The 24,584-nt window shown below is 38.5% G+C and overlaps 1 protein-coding gene across 1 annotated transcript in view; it reads right to left on the bottom strand.

The window, feature by feature from the left end:
* PGM2L1 (phosphoglucomutase 2 like 1) overlaps positions 1–13,410 on the bottom strand; it is a 54,402-nt gene extending 40,992 nt beyond the window's left edge. The window contains exon 1 of the mRNA XM_025357096.1: positions 12,704–13,410. Within this exon, the coding sequence (XP_025212881.1) occupies positions 12,704–12,814 (111 nt within the window). The 5' untranslated portion in view covers positions 12,815–13,410. The remainder of the gene's footprint in view (positions 1–12,703) is intronic.
* Between the last annotated feature and the right edge of the window lie 11,174 nt (positions 13,411–24,584).

Below are 24,584 nucleotides of genomic sequence, written 5' to 3' on the forward strand. Positions count from 1 at the left end.
TGAGACGGAGTCTCGCTCTGTCGCCCAGGCTGGAGTGCAGTGGCCGGATCTCAGCTCACTGCAAGCTCCGCCTCCCGGGTTCCCGCCATTCTCCTGCCTCAGCCTCCCGAGTAGCTGGGACTACAGGCGCCGCCACCTCGCCCGGCTAATTTTTTGTGTTTTTAGTAGAGACGGGGTTTCGCCGTGTTAGCCAGGATGGTCTCGATCTCCTGACCTTGTGATCCGCCCGTCTCGGCCTCCCAAAGTGCTGGGATTACAGGCTTGAGCCACCGCGCCCGGCCAATATTTTTTATCTTCTTGATCTTGACAGTCTTAGTTATTTTAAAGTCTACATTTGATAAATATAGGAGCCCTTGCAGGTCAGTTTGCATTATCTGTTGTTTTTGCAGGTTCTTGTTTATGTTGACTTGCTTCCTTATATGTCTGGTTATCTTTGACTCTGTACTATTATATTTATATTATTTTTGTAACATTATTAGGTATTATATTTAACATATTATTAGTAGGAGTAATTTGGAACCTAAGATGAAGCTACCTCCCTCCAGGAAACTTGTTGTTGTTTGTTTGTTTGTTGTTTTGCTTTTCTTAGGCATCTGAAAGCACTAGCAATCTAAGTTCACTTTAATCCAATTTCCAAGCCATCCAAATGACTCAAAACTGGAATATAGTTTGTACGAGGAGTGTTTGAGTTCACCAGTATTCACAGGGCAGCCCTTTGGACTTCTAAAGAGTGTTCTCAGGGTCTCCACCCGCGATAGGGCCCAGATTCCAATTTTTGTCCCTCTATACTAGCAAGACCAACAAAAAGACTGCCAATCTTCTTAGCTGCCTATCCTGATCAGTAAATGTGCCCTGGGCAAAAGTGGCCCTAAATACTAAACTCAGCTCTCTGAATTTCTGTCTTCTTCTAGACTGTGGCCTAGAATTTCCTTCTTCTTCGAAATCTTGAACTGGAAACTCTTGACTAACATTAAATAACACCTTCAAACAGATTTTTAAATCTATATTTTATCTATTTTTTCCAGTTGTTGGAGGAAGATTGTCCAAATTACCTCATCTGTCATTTCTAGAAGTCGAAGTCTTTCTACCATACAACACTGCACTATATAGTATGGCTTTATTACGCTTAACTTACATGTACTCCACTATATGTATTTAGCCCTGCCTCCTAAATATTAAAATTGTATTTTGTGCATGTGCTCTATTATATATGGCACATTACTACATATGTTAACATATTCTCATATATTACTATATAAGGATAGATACTTGAAATCATGTATCTTGTAGTTCTTGGACAATTTAAGGGTTTACAAGGGTGATTTTAAAATTTTATACCATTTTCATTATTTATGGACTTTGGAATCTAACTCCTAAGTAAGACAAGACTCCACTATACCAGAAATGTTCTCGCATGGAAGTTACCTATTTGGGATACTACAGAACATGTTTTTATTCTGAGTAGGAGCTTAAATAAGATAATATCTAGGTTTCTGTCAACTGAGATTCCATAGTTTTGTGCTTAATTTAACGTATACCCGTATACCAGATAAAAGATTCATAGCTTGATGTTTCATGCATATTTTGGAATGGTGAAAATACTACCAACAGAAGAGCCCTGCCCATCAGCATGAAAACTACCAAGAAAGGAAACAATAATATGCTTTTTCTTTTTCAATAAAGCCCAATTTTCATATTCTTCTGAAATTAGGCTACAATTATGGTCTGACTGCATTTCTCAGAAGTTAAATATCTCTATATGTATATGTCATCTTTACATGTTACGGAAATAATCTAAGGGAAAAAGTTATATGCAAAATGATGCTCTCAGCATTATTCAAAATAGTTTTTAAAAATCAGAATAAGACATCCAGCAAAAAGGAAATGGTTAAATATGATATATTTACCAAGTGAAATACTATGCTGTCAATAAAATTATAATTATGTTCTATATGATAAAAATTACATATATAAATTCAAAAGACAAACTGAGAAAAAACATTTGTAATACACGATAAATCAATCAAAGGCTTATTTCTTTAGCATTAAAACAGGAGAAAAGATTAATAACTTGATAGAAAAGCTAGCAAAAGAAATGAAAACAGTTCATAGAAAAGGAAATACAGGTATCTTTTAAGTATATGAAAATATACAACTTCACTTATAAGAAAAATGGAAATTAAAGCTAAAATAAAATATGGTTTTTATTTTTCACAATGGCAAAGACAAATATTTGATACTGCATTGTAGAGTCAAGAATTTGAGAAAGCAGGCACTTTTATATATTGCTGGTAGAAGAATACATTGGTGCACACTCTCTGTAATGCAATTTGGCAATATCTGTAAAAAAAAAAAAAAAAAAAAAAAATTTTTTTTTTTGAGGCAGGGTCCCACTCTGTCACCCAGGCTGGAGTGCAGTGGTGCCATCACAGCTCACTGCAGCCTCAACCTCCCGGGCTCAAGCAAGCCTCCCACCTAAGCCTCCCAAGTAGCTGGAACTATAGGCATATGCCACCATGCCCAGCTAATTTTATTTACTTTTTGTAGAGACGAGGTCTCCCTACTTTGCCTAGGCTGGTCTCAAACTCCAGGGCTCAAGCAATCCTCCTGCCCTGGCCTCCCAAAATGCTGGGATTACAGGCATGAGCCACCACACCCAGCCTCCCACAGTTATCTTCATTTAAGTGAAAAACAAAATGATATTTTAACTGAACAAGAAAATCAAACAAAACCCTAGTATTCCTAGATATGCTTTGGTTACTTTGAGGAAAGGAAGAAGGGAGGAGAATGGAATCAGAGAGGTGGACATGGGAATTTAAATTCTAATATCTTTCTTTTAAAAGATGTGATTCAAAGTTAGCAAAATATATGATTTAACAGAATGGGAGCTATCATTTTCTGTCTTTTTAAAAAGAAGATAGAGATCAATTTGCTAGTAAGTCTTCATGGCTTTTTTTTCCTGATTTTCTTACAAAGCAAACATCCTTATGTAAAACTTTTGTATCTACATTTCTATGAGAGTTTCTAGGATCCCCTCCACAACTCCATTCCATCTCATCCTAATTACATGCTGCAGCCAGATTAATCAGCCAAGAATCAGCAATAGAGTTCAATTCTCATTACATCAAATGTAAAAATTAGATAGGTTGGGGTCAGATCCCAAAGGGCAGAGGAGTTTGAAACCTTCTTGGATTCAAATAGCCCCCTCTCTCTACACTTCTCTGAGCCTGGGTTTGTGTGTAGGCTTAAAAAATGGAAATAACTACCTCAAACAATCTGGGAGAATTAAGAGACTTTCTACATGAAAGTATCTAGTAAGTGCCATGTCTGGTACCTGATCACTCATAAAATCTAGTTTTCCTTCACCTATACTTACTCACCATAGCACAATACACACGCTATACTTAAGAAATCTCTTTATTGTTTCTGCATGCTTCCTGCTCAGTTTCATTTCCCTGATCAGTGCCATTTTCCATTTTATTATTCTACCGTGACCACTTTAAATTTTCTGCCCCCATATCTGTTATCTATTCATATCCTACTTACCCTTCAAGTCCCAGCTCAAATTCTACCTCTTATAAAAAATCTTCCTGACTTTGAACTCCTATTGCCCTTAAAAGCCAATGTCAGACAGTTGACCACTTAATTTTTGTTTATATTTTAAATTTTACTTTAATTATTACGAATTATATTAACACATTTCTCTTATTTAAAAAATACTAATAACACAGATAAAGCTACAGACATTGTTGACCATTACTCTCATTCCCAGACCCTATCTTTAGAGGTGCTGCTTACAGTTTGTAATACATTCTTCCAGACCTTTACTACACATCTACATACCTGTAAAATACAGTTTTGCTTTAACTCTTTTTTTATATATATGGCATCATATTGTACATGTTGTTCTATAACTTGCTTATTTCACATATATCTTGCACAGAGGGGCAAATACTGCATGATTTCACTTATATGAGGTATCTAAAATAGTCAAATTCATAGAATCAAAGAGTGGAATGGTGGTTGCCAGATGCTGGGAGGGAAGGAGGAATGGAGAGTTGTTATGCAAGGGGCATAAAGTTGCAGATGAATACATTCTAGAGATATGCTATGCAGCACTGTACCTACAGTTAACCATACTGTATTGAATACTGGAAAATCTGTTAAGAGGGTACATCTCATGTTAAGTATTCTTACTACGATAAAATAAAATTTAAAAAATATATAAACTTATATACCTATGTATCTATATCTCTATATCTATATATCTTGGAGGTCCTTTTAATACATATAGAACCATGACATTCTTTTCACTTCAGAGTATTCCAGTTTATGTTACCATTTCTTTATTCATGGACATTTAGGTTTTTTCCTCATTTTTACTTATATAAATAATGAAATATTTCAGAGAGAAATGATGTGAAAAAATTCTGAAGCAGAAACACAACATAAAACCACTACTTACATTAAAGAGGTTTCTAACAAGGTAGACATTAAAATGTCTTTGAATCAGAGATATATGGTATTTTTCATTTACCATATTATAGTCTTCATACTCTTTAAGGCATTAAATATGGCCATTTCCATTGTTTTGTTTGGTAAGATACACTGCTCATTAAATGATTTGGTGTAAAAGATCCTATGAGGATTGGCAACACTATCTCACTGCCTTCCTGCCTATTCTTCACCAGCATAGATCATTTTCTCCATTAACTCCCGACACTAGAGGGCAGCAGCCTCAGTACTAATTAGTAGTAATGCAGCTCGCAGTTGACTAATGAAAACAATACTCCTTCAGTAAAATCTGCACTAAATTACTAATGAACTTTTTATGTTGAGGGAAAATATTTCTAAAAAACCAAATAGACATAAATTAGGTAAAGACAGGTTTCTCCACGAAACAAACCAATCGTGCTGTCTCTCCAAAAGGAAGGATGAAAGAAATCTGATTTAGATTATCCAGGGATTATCATTGAAATACAAGCTAATGTAACCAGGTGTGGTGGCTTGTGCCTGTAGTCCCAGCCACTTGGGAAACTGAGGTGGAAGGATCACTTGAGCCCAGGAAGCTGCAGTGAGCTATGATCACACTGCACTCTAGCCTAGGTGACAGGGTGAGACCCTGTTTCTCTACAAAACAATACAAAACAAAAACCCTGAGCTAATGAAATATAATAAGATGTATATTCTTTTGTTAATTCACTGTGTTTCACAAGTAAAGCCTGGAAGAATCAAATAATGACAAATTTCTTTTTATTAGATTCTCCACATTCTTTCTGATTTTTTTAAATAAGAGGAGAGGAACAGATAGGAATAATACTTTAAAAAAATTTTTTTTTTTTTTTTTGAGATGGAGTCTCGCTCTGTCACCCAGGCTGGAGTGCAGTGGCGCAATCTCAGCTCACTACAGCCTCCGCCTCCCGGGTTCCAGTAATTCTCCTGCCTCAGCCTCCTAGGTAGCTGGGATTACAGGCAAGTGCCACTACACCTGGCTAATTTTTTGTATTTTTAACAGAGATGGGGTTTCACCATGTTGGCCAGGCTGGTCTCGAACTCCTGACCTCAGGTGATCTGCCTGCCTCAGCCTCCCAAAGTGCTAGGATTACAGGCGTGAGCCACTGCGCCCGGCCAGGAAAATAATTTTAGATCAAAGACATATCCAAATAGGTTTTCTAATGGCCTTGTAGAAAACTTGAAGGAACTAAATAAACAGATTTTATGAAAGAAAAAAAAAAAACAAAAAAAAACAAAAAAAAACAGGGCAAAGAAGTCCCCCAAATAACAAACAGAAGTAGCTAGTCTACCTATTTTGAAAACTGTCAGGTGAGACATGAAGGGCTTTCAAATATGAATCACTCCTTTTCAAATATATCTATGGAAAAGTTACTACATTATGTAGTTTTTCCACACCATCTTCTTTCAGTAAGCAATCTACATTTAAGGTTTCTCCATCTTTTCACAGCTTGATAGCTCATCTCTTTTCGTGGCTTGACAGCTGATTTGTTTTAATCACTGAATAATATTTGATATGCAACAGTTTGCTTATTCATTCACCTATTGAAGGACATCTTAGCTGTTTTCAGTTTCAAGTACATTTTTAATTTGAAGAAATAAAAGTATAAAGACTTTCGGTTCAAGATGAAAGACTTAAACACTTGTCTCCCCTCCCTGAGAACTTATTACAGTGATAGTAAAGGAACAAAAGGACTAAACCTACAATGTAAAAAGAACTGGAGGAAGGGGTCAGTGGGTACTGAGGAGTAGATGCAATTGCCACGGACAAAAAGTAGCATGAAACAAAGCGCAATAAGCCCAAACCCAAAATAACTTGATAACATGCACATTTTGTTCTATAATCAAAATGAAATCTCATCTTCAACATGGATGAACCATGAAGGCATTATGCTAAGTGAAATAAGCTAGTCATAGAAAGACAAATACTGTATGATGCCACTTACATGAGGTACGTAGAGTAGTCAAATTCATAGAAACAGAAAGCAAAATGGTGGCTGCTAGAGGCTTAGGGGACGAAGAAATGGGGAGTTATTTAATGGGTACAGAAATTCAGTTTAGCATGATGAAAAAGCTCTGGAGATCTGTTTTTCTTTCCTTAAGATCCATCAATTAGTTGTTCAAAATGATGCACCATTTTAGCTGGCTTCATTTTTAGACCACAACTTAACTCACTCAGCTTTGTCTTTCCTTGCTTATTTGGGTCCTTCATTCTTTCCTTCCCTCCCTCCCTTCCTACTTTCTTCCTGTCTTCCTCCTCCCTCCCTCCTTCCCCTCCTTGGGTAACTGCTTTTTCTTTTCTTCTTTTTTTTTTCTAATGTTGTTGACCAGAAATAACACGCCATCTTCACCATATTACTAACATCTTCCAGCTTTTTACTATTTATGGCATAGATGCTGAATTCTTTTTTAAGACATATTTCTGGAACCCCAGTGTGGATCAGTACACTGTTATCATCTAGGATTTCTTTACATTGGATTTCTGGGGAAGTTACTCCATGTCAACTTCCTCATATTTCCTATTTCCTTTTGCTCTGTTTCCTCAACTTTAACTTCTATATTTTCTATTGCATTTGGCAGGGGTGGTGTGTCAATGTTTTTTTCTTAATTTCCAAGAGCTCATTATTGTTTCCTGTTCCTTTTTCATAGCATATTTCCTTATTTGATGGAATAATTGTCTTATTTAATCAAAAAACATTAAGTTCTTGTGTTCCCTGACTTAACTCAGTTTTTTTCCTGTATCCATTGCTTTACTTATTTTGCATGCAGCTTATTTCCTTTTTATGGTTTGATCGTTAGTTAGCTTTAACATCAATAGATTTTTAGCCGCTGGTACCCAACATTCTGTTTTCTGTTTCTGTGTATTTGACTACGCTAGGTACCTTATATAAGCTGGTATGGGTTTTCTCTGTTTTCACATATAGAGTATGTTTTCTGCCAGTCTCCCCTTAAACAAAATGGCCAATTGGAAGCTCTGTTTGTTAGTTGCACTTATTGTCCTGCAAACTTTGCTAGCATTAATTATATTGTTTAAACTTTCGAAATGACTAATGCTAATAGCATAACTATCAAAATTCAGGAGACATAGAGAATAGTGAGTGAATTCCCATTTTTCACAGCACAGGGATATATCTGACAGATAATATCTAAAGCTTTAAAATACATCAAGAAATAGCGGTTCTAGTCTATTACTTGGTCTTTTCATGGTAACCACAAAAATAACTAAAAAGAAACTTAAAATGACCTTTAAGCAAACTGAGGAAAAGAAGGGGCAGTTAGGATCATTGTTTTCCATTGTTTTCCCTTCTGTACTATTTTTTAAAATCATAAGCATCTATTTCTTCAAAAAAAAAAATAAATTGCAAATAAAATGATGAAAACAGGAGAAAATGTAGGAAATTTGGAAGTAAAAAGAAAAAATGAATTTGAATTCTAAAAATAAAAATTCAAATATTCATTTATATGTACTAAATTTCTTGGACAGAAGGAGAATACTGTTGCCAAGGAGACCAAAGCAACTGTTCAGCTCTTTAAAAAAAAATCCATGGCAATTTATTCTGCATAATATTACATCCTCCTCCAGCTTTATAAAAGCCAATAAAATGGTTTTAATGAGGGCCTTGAAACTTAGCTTATGTTGTCACTGACATGTATTAAACATTTGCTTTATGGAGTCTACCACAGTGATAAGAATACAGTAAAAGTCAGATGACCTAAGTTTGAGTCCCAATTTTACCACTTAAAAGCCATATCTCCTTGAGCAAGTCACTTTTCTTTTATGAGCTTAAGTTTCTTTACTTGTAAAAATGGGGATAACTACTACCTGCCTAACACACTGTTGCTATGAATAGCAAACGAGACTTAGAGCATTTTACCAAAGTTGAAACACTACAGAAATAAATTCAAGGAATAAGGACTAGCATTTCCCAAAAGTAATAAAGCCATATGTATATGTTCTGCACTCTTCATTGATTAAATGCCAAATTCAGTATTAGAAAAATGTGAACAAAAAATGTTATATAAACTAGTATTATAAAAATTGGATTGAACTAGGTGGCAGATTCAAGCGCCCATCTAAGCTCCGTAACTAGATAATGTCCACAATTTCTTTGGGTCTCCATACAATGACCCTGGAGTAGACCACCTTTGTCGAGGAATGTCATGGGTGTATTTCCCATCACATAAGGATGATTTAAAAGGAAATTCTCTCATCACCTTTTCTACCTGGGCTACATTACGAGGCACAGAAAATCATGCGAGTGACACTGAAAAAAACTTCTACCATTAGACTAATGTTTGAATCACTGGCCTAGATTGAAGTATTTTATTTCCATTTTCAGGCTTTTTATAAGCCTGTGCTACCTTGAACTTTACATGATACTCTTTCTCAACACAGACCTACATTCTGAAACCAGAGTGCTCTACTTGCTATTTCTTAAAATGCCATGGCCAATTCCTGCCTCCACATCGCTGTCGATATATAGGAAGTTCAGCACCTTTGTGGCAGCTGCTATAGCAGGCTGAGCAGCTCTGCCCTATGTCCCAGCTCTATTCCCCATCCAGCCACTGATCCATCCACTTTGCCAGTGCCTAACATCTTACATATAGGACTGCTTTTAAAAAGAATATTAACAATGCATAAAGAACAGGACATATTATATTGAGAGAACCTGGCTTCTGGGCCAGCACAACTTATCTATAATTTGACAGAATGTATGAAAGTACTGAAAAAAAGAACTAGGAAGGAGGTGAGTGACTTAGCCCTAGAGCATAGAAGGAGAGACCACTGTAGTAGAGTCATCTGTTCACTGCCTGGAGGAGAAATGCCTTGATCTAGGACTTTTGGGTTCTAGTGGTAAGATAGTCCCATTGTGGAGATGTGTGCATTTACTTATTACAGGTTGATGCTGTTAAATGTTTGTGTCATATATCTGACTCCCTGTGATTTGATTTCATGACCACTAAAAATCTTCTTTTGACTTCTCCTATGGTGCATCTAGAAAATGCCCTGAATAGAAACAAATCTACTTAGCTATTACATCTGTACCATACATTAATAAAACATTCTGAATTCAGACATCAGTTTCTGTGACATTGAGCACAGTGAGTCCATCCTGAGACAAGGTAGGCTAACAAATTAGGCTGAAGGCTCAGGAACTGGAAGGTCACATTCTGGACTTGTAAATTTACCAACAGAAAGCCACCCCATAGAAACTACGTGGAGTACGCCAAACTGCCCCAATAAACAGCCCATCTTGTTGCATTGTTTTCTTTTTAACATGTACATGCACACCTGTGTGTATTTAAGCCCTTCAAAACATACTAAAGCCCTTCTATGACCTGGTCTTTACATATCCTTCCAAAATTTTCTATGTACCCTGAGCAACAGCAGAAATAAAAGTTCTTAATACACACATTAAAATTTATCTCTATGCTTGTCATAGTTCTCCTTATGTTAGCAAGTCTAATTTTAACTAATTCTGAAAGTTCAAGCACAAATAACATTTTTTTCATAAAGACTTTTCAAATACACCAACCGAGACTAAGATTAGTAATTTTAGTGACCAACGCAAGTAACACATTGACCTCTAATCAATTTATAACTGATTATATGCCTCATCTGAGTCAATTGGTGGCAGTTGGTTCCTTTTTTAATTAAATAGGTATTCATCAGGTGTTAAACTCAGTCTCTCTATGTTAAAAGACTACCCATGTCATCAATGTATAATGTAAGAAATGCTGAGTCTGATCTTTACATTTCTGCACTCTAAATTTCAGTGCCCTGAGACATAGTCTAGCTTCTCTATAGTATCAATCTACAGTAGATATGATTTCTCCATTAAATATATTCTCTCCTATTAAGAAAGGATCAATGAAGAAATTTATTATATTTATTAACAAATTACTTAAATCTATTCCTCTGTTAAGGATACTTATTACTTGCCCCTATTATTTATGCTTTTCCTTCCCTTCTATGTTCTTTAACGATATGATCCATATCTATTTCATCTTTCTGTCTCTCACAGGTTTCAGCCAATGCCTTATATTCAGAGGCACTTTAAATACAAATTAAGAATTTATCTTCCACTTTTGATGAATTTTTATCTTCATTATTTTTATTTTATGTTGTTTTGCTTTATTTATTTTTGAGATGGAATCTCACTCTGTCACCCAGGCTAGAGTACAGTGAACAATCTCAGCTCACTGCAACCTCCGCTTCCCGGGTTCAAGTGATTCTCTGGCCTCAGCCTTCGAGTAGCTGGGACTACAGGCATGTGCCACTTCGCCTGGGTAATTTTTTTTTTTTTTTTTTTTTAGTAGAGACAGGGTTTCACTATGTTGGTCAGGCTGGTCTTGAACTCCTGACCTCAGATGATCTGCCCGCCTTGGCCTCCCAGAGTGCATTACAAGCGTGAGCCACTGTGCCCAACCTCTCTTCATTCTTTTTCAGGGGCTGGGTGAGGTGGGTCACACCTATAATCCCAACACTTTGGGAGGCTGAGGTGGGAGAATTCCTTGAGGCCCAGATTTCAAGACAAGCCTGGGCAACACAGTGCGACCCCATTTCTTTTAAAAAAAAATTATTTTTTTAATTAGCTGGGCATGGTGGCATGTGCCTATAGTCCCAGCTACTCAGCAGGCTAAGGCAAAAAGATCACTTGAGCCCAGGAGTTCAAGGCTGCAGTGGGTGCAGTGAGCTACGATTGTGCTACTGCACTCCAGCCTGGACAACATGGAGAGACCCTGTTTAAAAAAAAAAAAAAAAAAAAATCAATCAGGAGACTCATTAGGAAAAGTATAGTTAAAACTGGCACCTAAAGAAAACAAAGTTTTGCTACTCCAAGTGTGGTCCACAGACCAGCAGCATTAGTATCACCTGGAAATTCATTCTTAGGCAGAATCCGAGGCCCCACCCCACGCCTCCTGAATCAGAATCTGTATTAAAGATCCCCAGGTGATCTGTAAGCACATTAAGGTTTGAGAAGCATTAGACTGTAGAGAAAGAATTATTCGTCCAATATACATATGACCAGTTAACACCAAATACCTCATTGTAACTGCTTATTTGTTGGTCTTCCTCATCTGCTGAGGCTTGTTGAGGGCAGGAACCCTTTCTATTTTCCTCACAAGTATTTCCTGGGTCTAACAAGACCTAAAACACACACTCGGCATTCAATATTTTTTTGCTGAATGAATGAATGAACAAAGTAAAAACAAAACTTTCAGAAAGAGAAGCCTTAAGGAAATTCATTTGTACAACATGATGTCACATAATACCATACAAATTCCTTAATTCAGTGTCATTAATTCCATTTTAAATGTGCTGCCTTCTCTACTTCAACAAAGGTATTTTATGCACTTGACAAAGCAAAAGCTTGGATTATCTTCCTTTGTTGGAGCCACCAGGGACCTCTTTTACAAGTAAGATAGCTGCATTTTAATTCTGATTGTCACAAATCCATCCCAAATGCCCGCATAAGGTTTAATTACCGCAACAATTTGGAGGTGGGGGCGGAGCGTGGGTGGGGAGGTGTTGGTAGAGAAGTAAGGGTTAAGGCAAAAACAATCCTGTATTAAGAGTACCATATGAAACCTGGAAAACACGATTCCTTGAACAGATTAATTCCAGAAAATAGCTGCCAGCAGGAGAAAGAAGAGGTAAGCGCCTTGCCTTTCCCAAGAGCAAAAGGTGATACTAGAAAATACCAAGGATAGAAGACCAGCGACTACCTAGCGACAGAAGGAGGAAACACACCAGACCAGAACTAAAGCAGATAGCGGTTAGAAACGCCCAGTAAGGGTGCCAGAAACCACTTTCAGGTTTGTGGAGAAGGAAGTCAAGGGAGAAAAAGGGAAAGGAAATCGTTGTTTAGGGTATAACTTACAATGATTTTTTTTTTTTTTTTTTTGGAAGAAAGAGGGAAGACAGCACTTGAAGGGAAAGAGGGTAAAGAAGAGGAAGGGAGGTTACAATTGAGAGCACCGCAGAAGGAAGCGATGCAGATGTTCGGCTCTGGCGGACCGAAGGAGGAACCCCATGCATAGGTGGGTGGCAACGCCCTGCTCCGCTGCCCCCCGCCCGGTGTCCCGAGCCATCTCCTCTGCAGCCCGTGGGGCGCTGGGTGGGCATAGGAAAGAGCAGACTATGTGGGGGAGGCGGCGGCGGATGCTGGGCTGACCAGGTACCCACCTTATCCCAGCGGAGCCACTGCCCGATGGCCGTGTCCAGCTGAGGATCCCCGGTGTGGTAGGGGGCGTGGAGCAGGTTGGAGTTCAGATCCCCCTCTGTGTTTTCAGCCATGGCGACCAGACAGGTGTACGGGCCGGGGGCCGGCGAAGACACTGAGTTGGGGTGGGGGGTGGCCTGGGCTTCGCTCACCAGGGTCCGGGCGTCCCCACCTCACTGAAGGGCATTGGAGACCAATCGCAGGGTGTTTGTAACAGCTCCTGCTGCGGCGTCAGGGAACCGGGAGAGAGGGGGTTTATGGCCGCCTGCTCCCCAGCGGACCAGGTCGGGGTCTCTGGGCGAAGTGACTGAGGCGGTCCCGCCGCGAGAGAACAACAACAGTCCCAGATGTCTGGGTCCTGGCCCCGCCACCGCCGCCGCCGCCGCCGCCCGCACCGCCTACGGCCCCGCCCCGCGCCCTAGGCCCCGCCCCTTCCCGCCTCTGCTAATTTAAGTCCGCGAAGCCCTAGACTGGAGTCCGGGAGCGCGCTCCCCAGGACTCCGAAGTAGCATGGGTTTACAGCACGTCCGGGTGGTGAGGCAGTAGTGCACGGTTATTTTTATTTTTTAATTTGCCATGGGTCTCCTTTCCTCGATCTGCTCTCACGGCTACCACTAGGAAGCTGCCTTCGCGCTTGCCCTGCAGATCCCAGCGCGCGCGCAGACCCCCAATTTCTTTTGGGGGCACGCGCCGGTTGTGGGAGGAGGGGCTGTGCGAGCTGTCCGCGCACTGCTTCACGGGAGTTGTAGTTCTTTCCTTTGAGCTCAGCGGAGACCGCCGCCGAGACTACGACTCCCAGCAGCTCCGAGCCCTCCCTTTCCTCAAAAGAAAAAGATCTACTTCGAGGTAGTTCCCTACGGACGCCCTATGCCTATTAGTTATGCTGCGGTATGTGGCCCTGGCATTAAATTAAACAAGGAATGACATAGTAAGGGGGCAAAGTGGTATTCGTTTAGTGCTGTGCAGTTTACGAGTCTCATTCTATCGCTTCAATCCCTCAGTAAGGTAGAGGGGCGTCGTCCTTTCCCGTTTCACACACAAAGAAGAAACTGACTCCCTGAGACAGTCCTCTCCTAAGAGGCCGAGTTTGTGAGCGGTCAAACTAGGGTTCGAGTCTCATTTCAGATTCCCTCGGCTGGCAGTTATTTTATTAGGTCGGTGCAAAAATAACTGCGGTTTTTGCCATTAAAAATAATGGCATTAAAAGTAATGGCAAAAACGGCAATGACTTTTGTACCAACCTAATAGCTCTGCTGCTACAGTAAACTAGGAGGTAGGGCGAACAAGATTACTGTAAAATAGATGAGGAAGTTGTTGAGGGAAGATGGGTCGACATTTAACCTTGATATAAGAATGTATAAGCATCACAAGATACCAAGAGCAATGGTAATGGGAATACTGAGGAAGAGGAAATTGGTTCACTCAAATTGAAATAGTCTTCCGTTACTTCTTAGCCGCCTCTCCTATGGAATGCTCACCTAACTTGAGGTCTGAGAAACGCTGAGAAGTGCTGACCTGTCAGCCACCTAGCTACTCCTCCATTTCTTGGTCTGGCCTTCTTAGAATGGCTATGATTTTGACCAAGTATATTACAACTCTTTCCCTAGTCAGCTTTTTTGTGAGGAGGGTATGATAATATTTACATCATGGCTGTACAGTAACTTAATAAATGGCATTAGTCTGCGTTTCACAGATAAAAGAATAAGTTCAAAGTATTACTTTATTTCCTTTAAAGTGCCATTTAAACTACCAAGGTACAAAAGGATTGTGGTTCCAGTTTCTGAAAAACATGCCATAGTTGGGAGTTGCAGTTTTTGCTAAGTGATTGTTTCTTTTGTGGAGTCAGCAGGACTCTTGTTCTTTTAATTACACAAGGCCTGGGAAACAATCACGTGTCCTGGAGAGAAATTCATCTTCCACTACCATCACCATTATTGTCCATGATACATTTACTCTCTGCTAAGCATTATGGTAGGAGCTGAGGCTACAAGAATCTATATAATTGTTCATTTCGAGAAATAACATCTAAGGAGACAGGATATATGTAAGAAAAGAAAGCCCATGATAAATAGCAAATGCTGCCAACAACTGTTAATGAATTTACATCTGAGATGGTCAATGAAAAAAGCATCAAGCAGGAGGGACCTGCACTAGGCTTTCAGAAACAAAATAAACATGTTGAGAATAAGATAGAGGATATTTCAAACCCATAGACTAGTGGTTTTCATATCTCCCTAGGAGTTTGTTTAAATTCATATTCCTGGACACTGCCTCCAGAGATTCTGAATCAATACATTGGCATAGGGCCCAGGTACCTGCATATTTGAAATATCTATTGACTGTCACAGAGGTGGCCATAATCTCACAACTCAAAGTGTGATTAGGAGGACCACTGTGCTGATGTCCTCTGGAAGCTTTTTAAGAAATACAAAATTTCAGACTCCACTCCAGTTCTGCTGCATCAGAATCTACATTTTAACAAGATCCAGTGATGATTTATATTTAAATTTGTTAAACAGTGTTTTTTTATAAGACAATTCTTATTCATTCATTTCTGAGAAACACTACCAAATCAACAGAGCTTTCAAGAGATGGAAAAAAGGAGCCAACTAACCTTCACTTTTATCAGCAAGATCACAGCAGACATTAACTACTTACCAGAAATCTTGCCCAGCGGATTAGGTTTATTGTTTGGACGTTGGAGGGTAAGCATCCTCCAACTCATCAAATCCAACAACAGTGTCTAAGTGTGTTCAGCAGAGGAAGTATAGTAGTTCCCCCAGTCTGGGAAAGCTCAGAGCTTTCATTTCTGTTGGAATTTGCCCACGGCATCCTGCATTTTTATTTGCTAAGCCTGGCAACATTAGCTGTGGTTATGAAAAGGAATAGTCTTCTTGGTCCCCATACGCAGACATACATCACTTAATGGCAGGGATATGTTCTGAGAAATGCATCATTAGGTGATTCTGTCATCTTAACATCACAGAGTATATAAACCTAGATGGTATAGCCCACTACACACCTAGGCTACATGGTATAGCCTATTGCTCCCAGGCTACAAACCTGTACAGTATGCTGCTGTACTGAATACTGTAGGGGACTGTAACACAGTGGTAAGCATTTGGATATCTAAACATATCTCAATATAGAAAAGGTACAACTTTTGGTATAAAAATTATGGTTTAAAAATATAAAATGGCACACCTATATAGTGCACTTACCATGAATGGAGCTTGCAGGACTGAAAGTAGCTCTGAGTGAGTCAGTACGTGAATGGTGAGTGAATGGGAAGGCCTAGGACACTACTGTACACTACTGTAGACTTTATAAGCGCCATACACATAAGCCTAGGCCTACACTGGGTCAGGATCATCAAGATATCACTCAGTCATAGGAATATTTCAGCCCCATTATAAGGTTATGGGACCACCATCGTATATGCTGTTCTTTGACCGAAACATCCTTATGCAGCATATGGCTGTATTATATTTACTACAAATATATATAATATAGTATGTTACCAATATTACATATAATGGACCTAATATCTTAGAATCCTAATATATATAACTTACCCTCCAATGATTTTTAAAAATACCATGTGTATGTCTATACAAATATTTATTATATATGTCTATATACAAATATATATATTACATAGTTGAATGAATAGCAAAGGACAAAGCAAATGGAGGAAAATGTTAACAGTGGGTGGATCTGGGTAAAGAATTTATGAATAGCTGGGCGCAGTGGCTCACACCTGTAATCCGAGCACTTTGGGAGGCTGAGGTGGGTGGATCACCAGAGGTCAGGAGTTCAAGACCACCCTGTCACTACTAAAAATACAAAAATTAGCCAGGCATGGTGGCAGGCACCTGTAATCCCAGCTACTTGGGAGGCTGAGGCAGGAGAAATGCTTGAACCTGGGAGGTGGGGGTTGCAGTGAGCCAAGATCACACATTACACTCCAGCCTGGGTGACAAGAGCAAAATCTCTCTCTAAAAAAAAAAAAAATATATATATATATATATACACACACACACACACACACACACACACACACACACACTATATATGTATTATTTGCACTATTTTTATTTTTGTAACTTTGAAATTATTTTTTTCTTTTCTTTCCTTTTCTTTTTGAGACTGGGTCCTGTTCTGTTGCCCAGGCTGGAGTGAGGTGGCATGATGATGGCTTGCTGCAGCCTTGACCTCCTGAGCTCAAATGATCCTCCCTCCTCAGCCTCCTGCATAGCTGGGACCACAGTTGCCAGGCACCATACCTGGCTAATTTTTTAATTATTTGTAGAGACAAGGTCTTGCCATGTTGCTCAGGCTGGTCTTGTGTTCCTGGGCTCGAGCAATCCTCCTGCCTCGGCCTCCCAAAGTGCTGGGATTACAGGTATGAGTCACCACACCCAGCCGTGAAATTATTCCAAAATAAAAAAGTTTAAAAGAAAAACCTCCACTGTATAAGAAATACACATTTCTTTATTATTAACAAAAAATCTAGCCAAGCATGGTGGCTCATACCTCTAATCCCAGCATTTTGGGAGGCCAAGGTAGGAGGATCCTTTAGCCCAGGAGTTTGACACCAGCCTGGGCAACAAGGCAAGACCCTGTTTCTACAAAACAACAACAATTTTTTTTTTTTTTTTAGTTAGCTGGGCATGGTGGCTCAGGTCTGTAGTTGTAGCTACTTGGGAGGGTAAGGCAGAAGTTCCAGGCTGCAGTGAGCCTTGACTGTGCCACTGCACTCCAGCCTGGGCAACAGAACCCTGTCTCTAAAAAGAGAAAGAAAAAAAAAAAATTATTAAAAGACTGGAATTTCTCATTCTGTTAGGGCAGCAAAAATTTGAATTTTCATTAATATCTGGAATTTTCCTCCCCACCCAGGCCTTATCTAGTACTTGGAAAACAGGAAGGGTCTGTAGGTCGAGTTCATTAAGGTTTCTGCAAGCATCTGCATTGTCCAGAGCCGTAGTGGTCACTGACACTGGAAGTCTGACAGCTTTCTCCCTGCATACCATTTGTAAGCAATTACCAGGAAACTTGGTTGAGGCTAGGAACCCCAAAGCCTCCGTCTAGGTTTGCCACATAGCCATCTCCTCTAAAATCTTGCCCATTCCTTGAAATGCTACCACCAGGCAGAGCTCAGCGCTTCTCTCTCTCATTACCTGCCTACTTTAAGACTTTAAATCTTGACAAAAATCTATCATTCGGCTCTGTGACTTCTCTGAAAAGAGAAGTATTTTCTTGTTGCTCACAAACATATTTGTCATAAACTCTAGTGAACTCTATTAAAAAAAAGAGAGAGCCCAGAAAGGAAGTATCTCGCAAGCAATTTTCTACTTTTAGCCCTGTTACATAAAAACCTCCTCTGAGGCAAGGGGATCCAACAAGAACAACAAATAAAAAGTTGTCTTTGTGAAAGGGGAGATAGATGCAGAACATACCCAGGAATATAGTGAAGCAAGGCAAAGAACTCAAGGTGCAAAATGTGAGGAAGCCTTTTTGCTTAGGTTTGTGAAGTGCAGGGTTGGCACCTGAGAGTCAGTGCCTCATTCCATTTTTTAACACTTAATTGAGATATAAATCACATACTATACAATTCAACCACTTATTTATTTATTATTATTATTATTTATTATTTTTTACTGCTCCTTGCAGAGCAGGGCTAACTCATAGGCAGTATGCCCAGAGCCTGCCCAGTTCACCCGTTTAAAGTATACAATTCAGTAGTTTTTGTTACATTCACAGATATGTACAAACATCACTATGGTCAGTTAAAATGTTCATCACCTCCAAAAGAAACTCCGTGCCCTTTAGCCATCAGACCACTATCACCCTATCTCCCCACTCCCAGGCCTAAGCAAACTCTAATCTACTTTGTGGCTCTGTGGATTGCCCTGTTGTGAACATTTCATCTAAAGGGAATTATATCATATGTGGTCTTTTGTGACTAGTTTCTTTCACTTAGCATGTTTTCAGGGCTCATCTATGTTGTAGCATATACTTCATTTTTTTTTTACAGCTGAATAATATTCCAGTGTATGCATATGCCATATTTGTTGATCCATCCATTGGTGGACATTTCAGTCATTTCTGTCTTTTGATTATTGTGAATAATGCTTCTATAAACATTCATGTATGATTTTTTGTATAAAATGTTTTTGGCTGGGTGCGGTGGCTCACGCCTGTAATCTCAGCACTTTGGGAGGACAATACAGGTGGATAACTTGAGGTCAGGAGTAAGAGACCAGCCTGGCCAAAATGGTGAAACCCTGTCTCTACTAAAAATACAAAAATTAGCTGGGAGTGGTGGAGCATACCTGTAATCCCAGCTACTGAGGAGGCTGAAGCAGGAGAATGGCTTAAACCCAAAAAGCAGAGGTTGCAGTGAGCCGAGATGGCACCACTGCACTCCAGCCTGGGCAACAGACTGAGGGAGACTTCATCTCAAAAAACAAACAAAAAAAGTTTTCACTTCTTGTCAGTATATGCCTAAGAATGGATTTGTTGGATCATATGGTAACTCTGTGTTTAACCATTTGAAGAACTGCCAGATTGTTTTTCAAAGTGACTGTACCATTTTACATTCCCTCCAGCAGTGTATGAGGCTTCCAATTTTTCCACAGATTTGCCAATGCTTGTTATCATCTGACTTTTTTATTCTAGCCATTTTAGTGAGTGTGAAGTGCTATCTCGTTGTGGTTTTGATTTGAATTTCCCTGATGACTAAAGATGTTGAGTATCTTTTCATGTGCTTATTGGCTATTTCTGTATCTTCCTTTGAGAAGGAAATTAATATATTTTGTCCACTTGTGATTGGGTTATTTGTCTCTTATTGAGTTTAAATGTTCTTTTTATTTCTGGATATATGACCCTAATATAGGTCAGATATATGATTTGCAAATATTTGTCCTCTGTGACTAGAGATTGTTTTATTTCTTCCTTTCCAGTCTGGTTGCCTTTGATTTCTTTTTCTTGCCTACTGGCTCTGACTAGAACCTTCAGTACAATATTGAATAGAAGTGACAAGAGCAGATATTCTTGTCTTGTTCCTGATTTTAGGGGGGAAGTATTCAATCTTCCACCATTAAGTATATGTTAACTGTGGGTTTTTTTGTAGATGCTCTCATCAGATTGATGAAGTTCCCTTCTGTTTCTAGCTTGTTGAGTGTATTTATCATGAATGTTGGATTTTGTCAAATGCTTTCCCATATCCATTGAGATGATCATATGAGTTTTTAAATTATATTGGTATGATATAATTAATTATTAATTTTGGGAAGTTAAACCAAACTTGCATCCCACTTGGTCATGGTGTATCATTGTTTTCATGTTTCTGGATTTAGTTGCTAGTATTTTGTTGAGGATTTATTTGTTCATACTCAATAGAGATATTGGTGTGTAGTTATCTTTTTTTGTGATATATTAGTCTGATTTGGATATCAGAGTAATACTGGCCTCACAAAATGAGTCTGGAAGTGTTTCTTTCTCCCTCAATTTTTGGAAGAGTTTGTGAAGAGCTGACATTAATTCTTCCTTAAATGTTTAGTAGAATTTAGCAGTAAAGCTATCTGGACCTGGACTTTTCTTTGTGGGTAGTTTTCTCATTATTAATTCAATCTCTTCATGTGTTATAGATCTCTTCATTTGTCTATAGCCAATTTCAGTAGTTTGTGTCCTTGTAGGAATTTGTCCATTTAATCTAAGTTATCTAATTTGTTGTCATACAATTGTTTACAGTATTCCTTTATAATCCTTTTTATTTCTGTGAGTAGTAATGTCCTCTTTCATTTTTTATTTTAGTAATTTGAGTCTTCTCTCTTTTTCTTGATCAATCTAGCTAAAGTTGTATCATTTTTGTCAATCTTTCGAAGAACCAATTTTAGGTTTTATTGATTTTCTCTAAGGCTTTTCTATTTTTTAATCTCATTAATTTATACTCTAATTATTATTATTTCATTTATTCCAGTTTACTAATTCTCTTTCCAGCAGCATATAAGTGACTAAACTGACCCCTTGGCTTTGTTTGTGTGCATGTGTATATTCCAGTGAAACTTTGTTTGCAAAAGCAGGTGGCAGGCCAGATTTGTCCCATGGGCCACAGCTTGCCCATTCCTGATCCAGAGTAATGGTTCCCAACTCAGGGTGCACATCTTTTAAAGGACTCAGCTACTGGGCTTCACTCCTTAAGATTATGATTTACCCGATCTGGGTTGGAGCATGGTCATCAGTGGGGTTTTTTCTTTGTGCTTGGTTTTTGTTTTAAGCTTTCCCATGGATTTCCAATGTGCAGCCGAAGCTGAGAGCCATGGATTCATAGCAGGGATCTGACATTTGGGTCGTTTGTCTTTAAATCAGCAGAATTTTATTATCTTGGGGTTTTGGAGGCCAGAAATTCAACGTTAAGGTGTCAGCAGGGCCAAACTCCTTTGAAGCCTATGGGGAAAATCTTTCTTTGCCTCTTCCAGTTTCTGGTAGCTCCAAGTGTTCCTTAGCTTGTAGCTGCATAACTCTAATCTCTCCCTCTATCTTCACATGACCCTCTTCTCCTCCAACTCAGAAATGGCCAAGTGGAAGAGGTGCATAGGGCAAGGTGTGGGAGCACGGGTGGTGCGGAGCTTCTATGGCTTCTCAGGGCACACCACCCTCCTAGCACCTCAATGTGTTCCACCCATCCAGAAGCTTTACTTTTGGGTTTTTAATTAAGGTTATTGTATTTTCTATTTCTAGAATTATTTTTGATTCATTTGTAAATTTACTACAGCACTTTTCATAGTTTCCTATTCTCTACGAGAGCTTCAAACTTGTCTTTTACTTTTTAAACCTATAGCCTGCCTCGTTGTTTAAAATTTAAAATATTTATGGGTCTGTTTCCCTTGTCTAATGTTTTTGCTAGCTCCTGCTCTGCAGTCTGGTTTCTTTGTGAGCCATGTGTGTGTGTGTGTGTGTGTGTGTGTGTGTGTAAAATGGACACTGTATTTGAAAAACTATTTGTGGGAGTAAATTTAGACTTGCAATGAAAGTTCTCTAGAGAGCATTTGCATTTGCTTCTCTTTATAGAGAAAATTCTTTTCTCTAGAGAGGAATTGACAAGTGCCTGGTAGTTCAACTACTTTAAGGCTTGAAATTATCTGGTGCTCGGGTGACCCTATGTAGGCTGTAATTCCATGTAAAATATTTCTCTTCTAGTTTATAGTTACTTGGATAGCGTAGCTCTTTGGGGTTCCAATATTGTGAGAAGTTTCTCCTGTTAGACTCTCAAGCTTATGCAGACCTTGGCTTTGCTTTCTGTCTTGCCTGTGACAGTTTTAAAATTAAGGTTCAAAATGTTCAAGATTGGCAAATACTCTCAGGGCAAAAGCCACATCTCGCACAGTTACATCTTTGGGATAACATTTTCCTTTCACTTTTGGCCTGGTAATATTTTACTGACTTGTCATTTCTTCTTTGTGATTTAAAAGGAGGTTAAAAATAATAACTGAGCTTTATTATTTAGTTTTAGCAAGAAGGTTAATACAAATAACCTCATCTACCATTTTGGGAAACACTATACTATTTTGATAATCATCTTATGGCTGTAAAATATTATGTCAAGTTGATCTACCATGGTATTTTTTTAAAATTATAGGTTTCTTAACTTGTCTCTATTTTTCCTATGTAAATAGCAATAACATTGAACACCTTTGTGAATAAAGCCATTTTTGCCTTCTGCAGTATTCCATACCTAAATTCTTGAGAGTACAACTACTGAGCAATGTACTATAAATGTTCAGAGGGTTTGATTTCTAAGGGTTGAACTAATGTCTTATGAATCAAATTGCATGATCTTCATCTTTTTAGTTCCGTCATAGTAATATTAATATTTTTAAAGACCAAGTCCAATAAACTAGTCTTGGTCACCTGATGAAGCAGTTCTCAAGCAGAATATGAATCTTTATGAGTTTTCTTTTAAAATATTAGCTCTTTTATGTAAATTATTTAAGTTCAATTTAATGTGGCAAATACTTGTATGCCTGTAGTGTTACATCTTTCTAGGTGTTTCAGATTTAGGATAAACAAGATAGACAAGCCTTGTTCCTGCCCTTACGAAGCCCAGGATGAGGAATACAGACAAATAACACATTACTGAAATGGACTGATAAGTGCTTTGATACCAGTGTTCCGTAATACTATGGAGTTACAGAGGAGGGGCACTTAATCCAGACTGGGAGGGCCATAAAAGGTATCCTTGAAGAAATCATAGCTAAACCTGGTAAATCTTGAATTTGGGAGGCCTACGTTCTCCAACTTTGTCCTTATTTTTCAAGATTCTTTGGGTTTTCTAGGTCCTTTGCATTTCCATATAAATTTTAGAATAAACTTGTTAATTTCTACCAAAAAAAAGCCTGCTAGGATTATGATTGAGATTATGTTAACTCCCTAGATCAATTCAGAAATAACTGACATCTTTAGAATACTGAGTTTTCCCATTCGTGAAAATGATCTATCTCTCTAATTTAAGAAGACCTTTAATTTCTCTCAGCAATGTTAACGTAGGTTTCAGTCAAAGGTCTTACAAGTCTTCGACGTATTCCTAAACACTTTGGTTTTTTATGCACATGTAAATAGTTTTATTTTTATAGTTTAGCTTGGAACTGAAGAACAAATAGGAGTTAGGAAAAAGGAATATGGTATGCTAGGCAAAGGAAACAAAACAAGAAGGATTATTTGTGTGCTGAGAGCTCAATATTACAAATGTCTGCAACAAACCTCTTTTATCATGCTGACATGGAAGAAATATTGCTGAGGTGAGTAACAAAAACAACAAAGAAGGCATATTCTTCTTTTTGAATTCCAGGGTCTACAACTATACACCTAATAATACTATCTAGTAATATCTATCAGATAGATATGATTTTCTAATAATACAGCAATAATATCTGAAGCCCTTTTGGGGCAGAATAAAGTTGGAGAACTTACACCATCTGACTTCAAGACTTATAAATATGCAGCAATTCAGAGTGTGCAGTATTAGTATTAGGATATACAAACAGATCAATGGAACAGACTATTTCTGTGGGCCCAGAAACAGACCCACATTCATTTGAATTTTCAACAAAAGCATCAAAGCAAGCCAATGAGAAATGGAAAATTCTTTCAATGTATGATACTGAAAAAACAGAATATACATCTGGAAAAATATCAGTCTCAACCTCTATCTTACACCAAATATAAAAATTAATTTTAGCCTGGGCTCAGTGGCTCACGTAATCCCAGAATTTTGGAAGGCCAAGACAGGAAGATCACTTGAGGCCAGGAGTTCAAGACTATCCTGGACAACATAGCAAGACACTCTCTACAAAAAAATCTAAAAATGTATATATATGTGTGTATATATATATATATATATATAAGCTGGGCCTGGCAGTGCACCTGTAGTCTTAGCCACTCAGGAGGCTGAGGCAGGAGGATTGCTTGAGCCTAGGAGTTTCAGGCTGCAGTGAGCTATAATTGATTGTGCCACTGTACTCCAGTCTGGGTGGTAGAGTAAGATCTCGTTTCTAAAACCGAATAAACAAGCAAACAAAAATAAAGCTATACAGCTTCTAGAAGAAAACCAAGTAGAATATATTTGCAACTTGGGAATAGGTAAAGATTTTTTAGGATAGAGAAAGCATTAATCACAAAAATATAAAATTGATAAATTAGTTGTCATCAAAATTAACAACTTCTGCTCATCAAAAGACAGTCTTAAGAATCTAATTTGGTGAGCTATAGGTTGGGAGAAATTGTTTTCAAAATATATATCTGATAAAGAAGTAGTATCCAGAATATATATAGAATTCCTCT

The sequence above is a fragment of the Theropithecus gelada genome, chromosome 14 (assembly GCF_003255815.1).
Source record: "Theropithecus gelada isolate Dixy chromosome 14, Tgel_1.0, whole genome shotgun sequence".
NCBI classification, from domain to species: domain Eukaryota; kingdom Metazoa; phylum Chordata; class Mammalia; order Primates; family Cercopithecidae; genus Theropithecus; species Theropithecus gelada.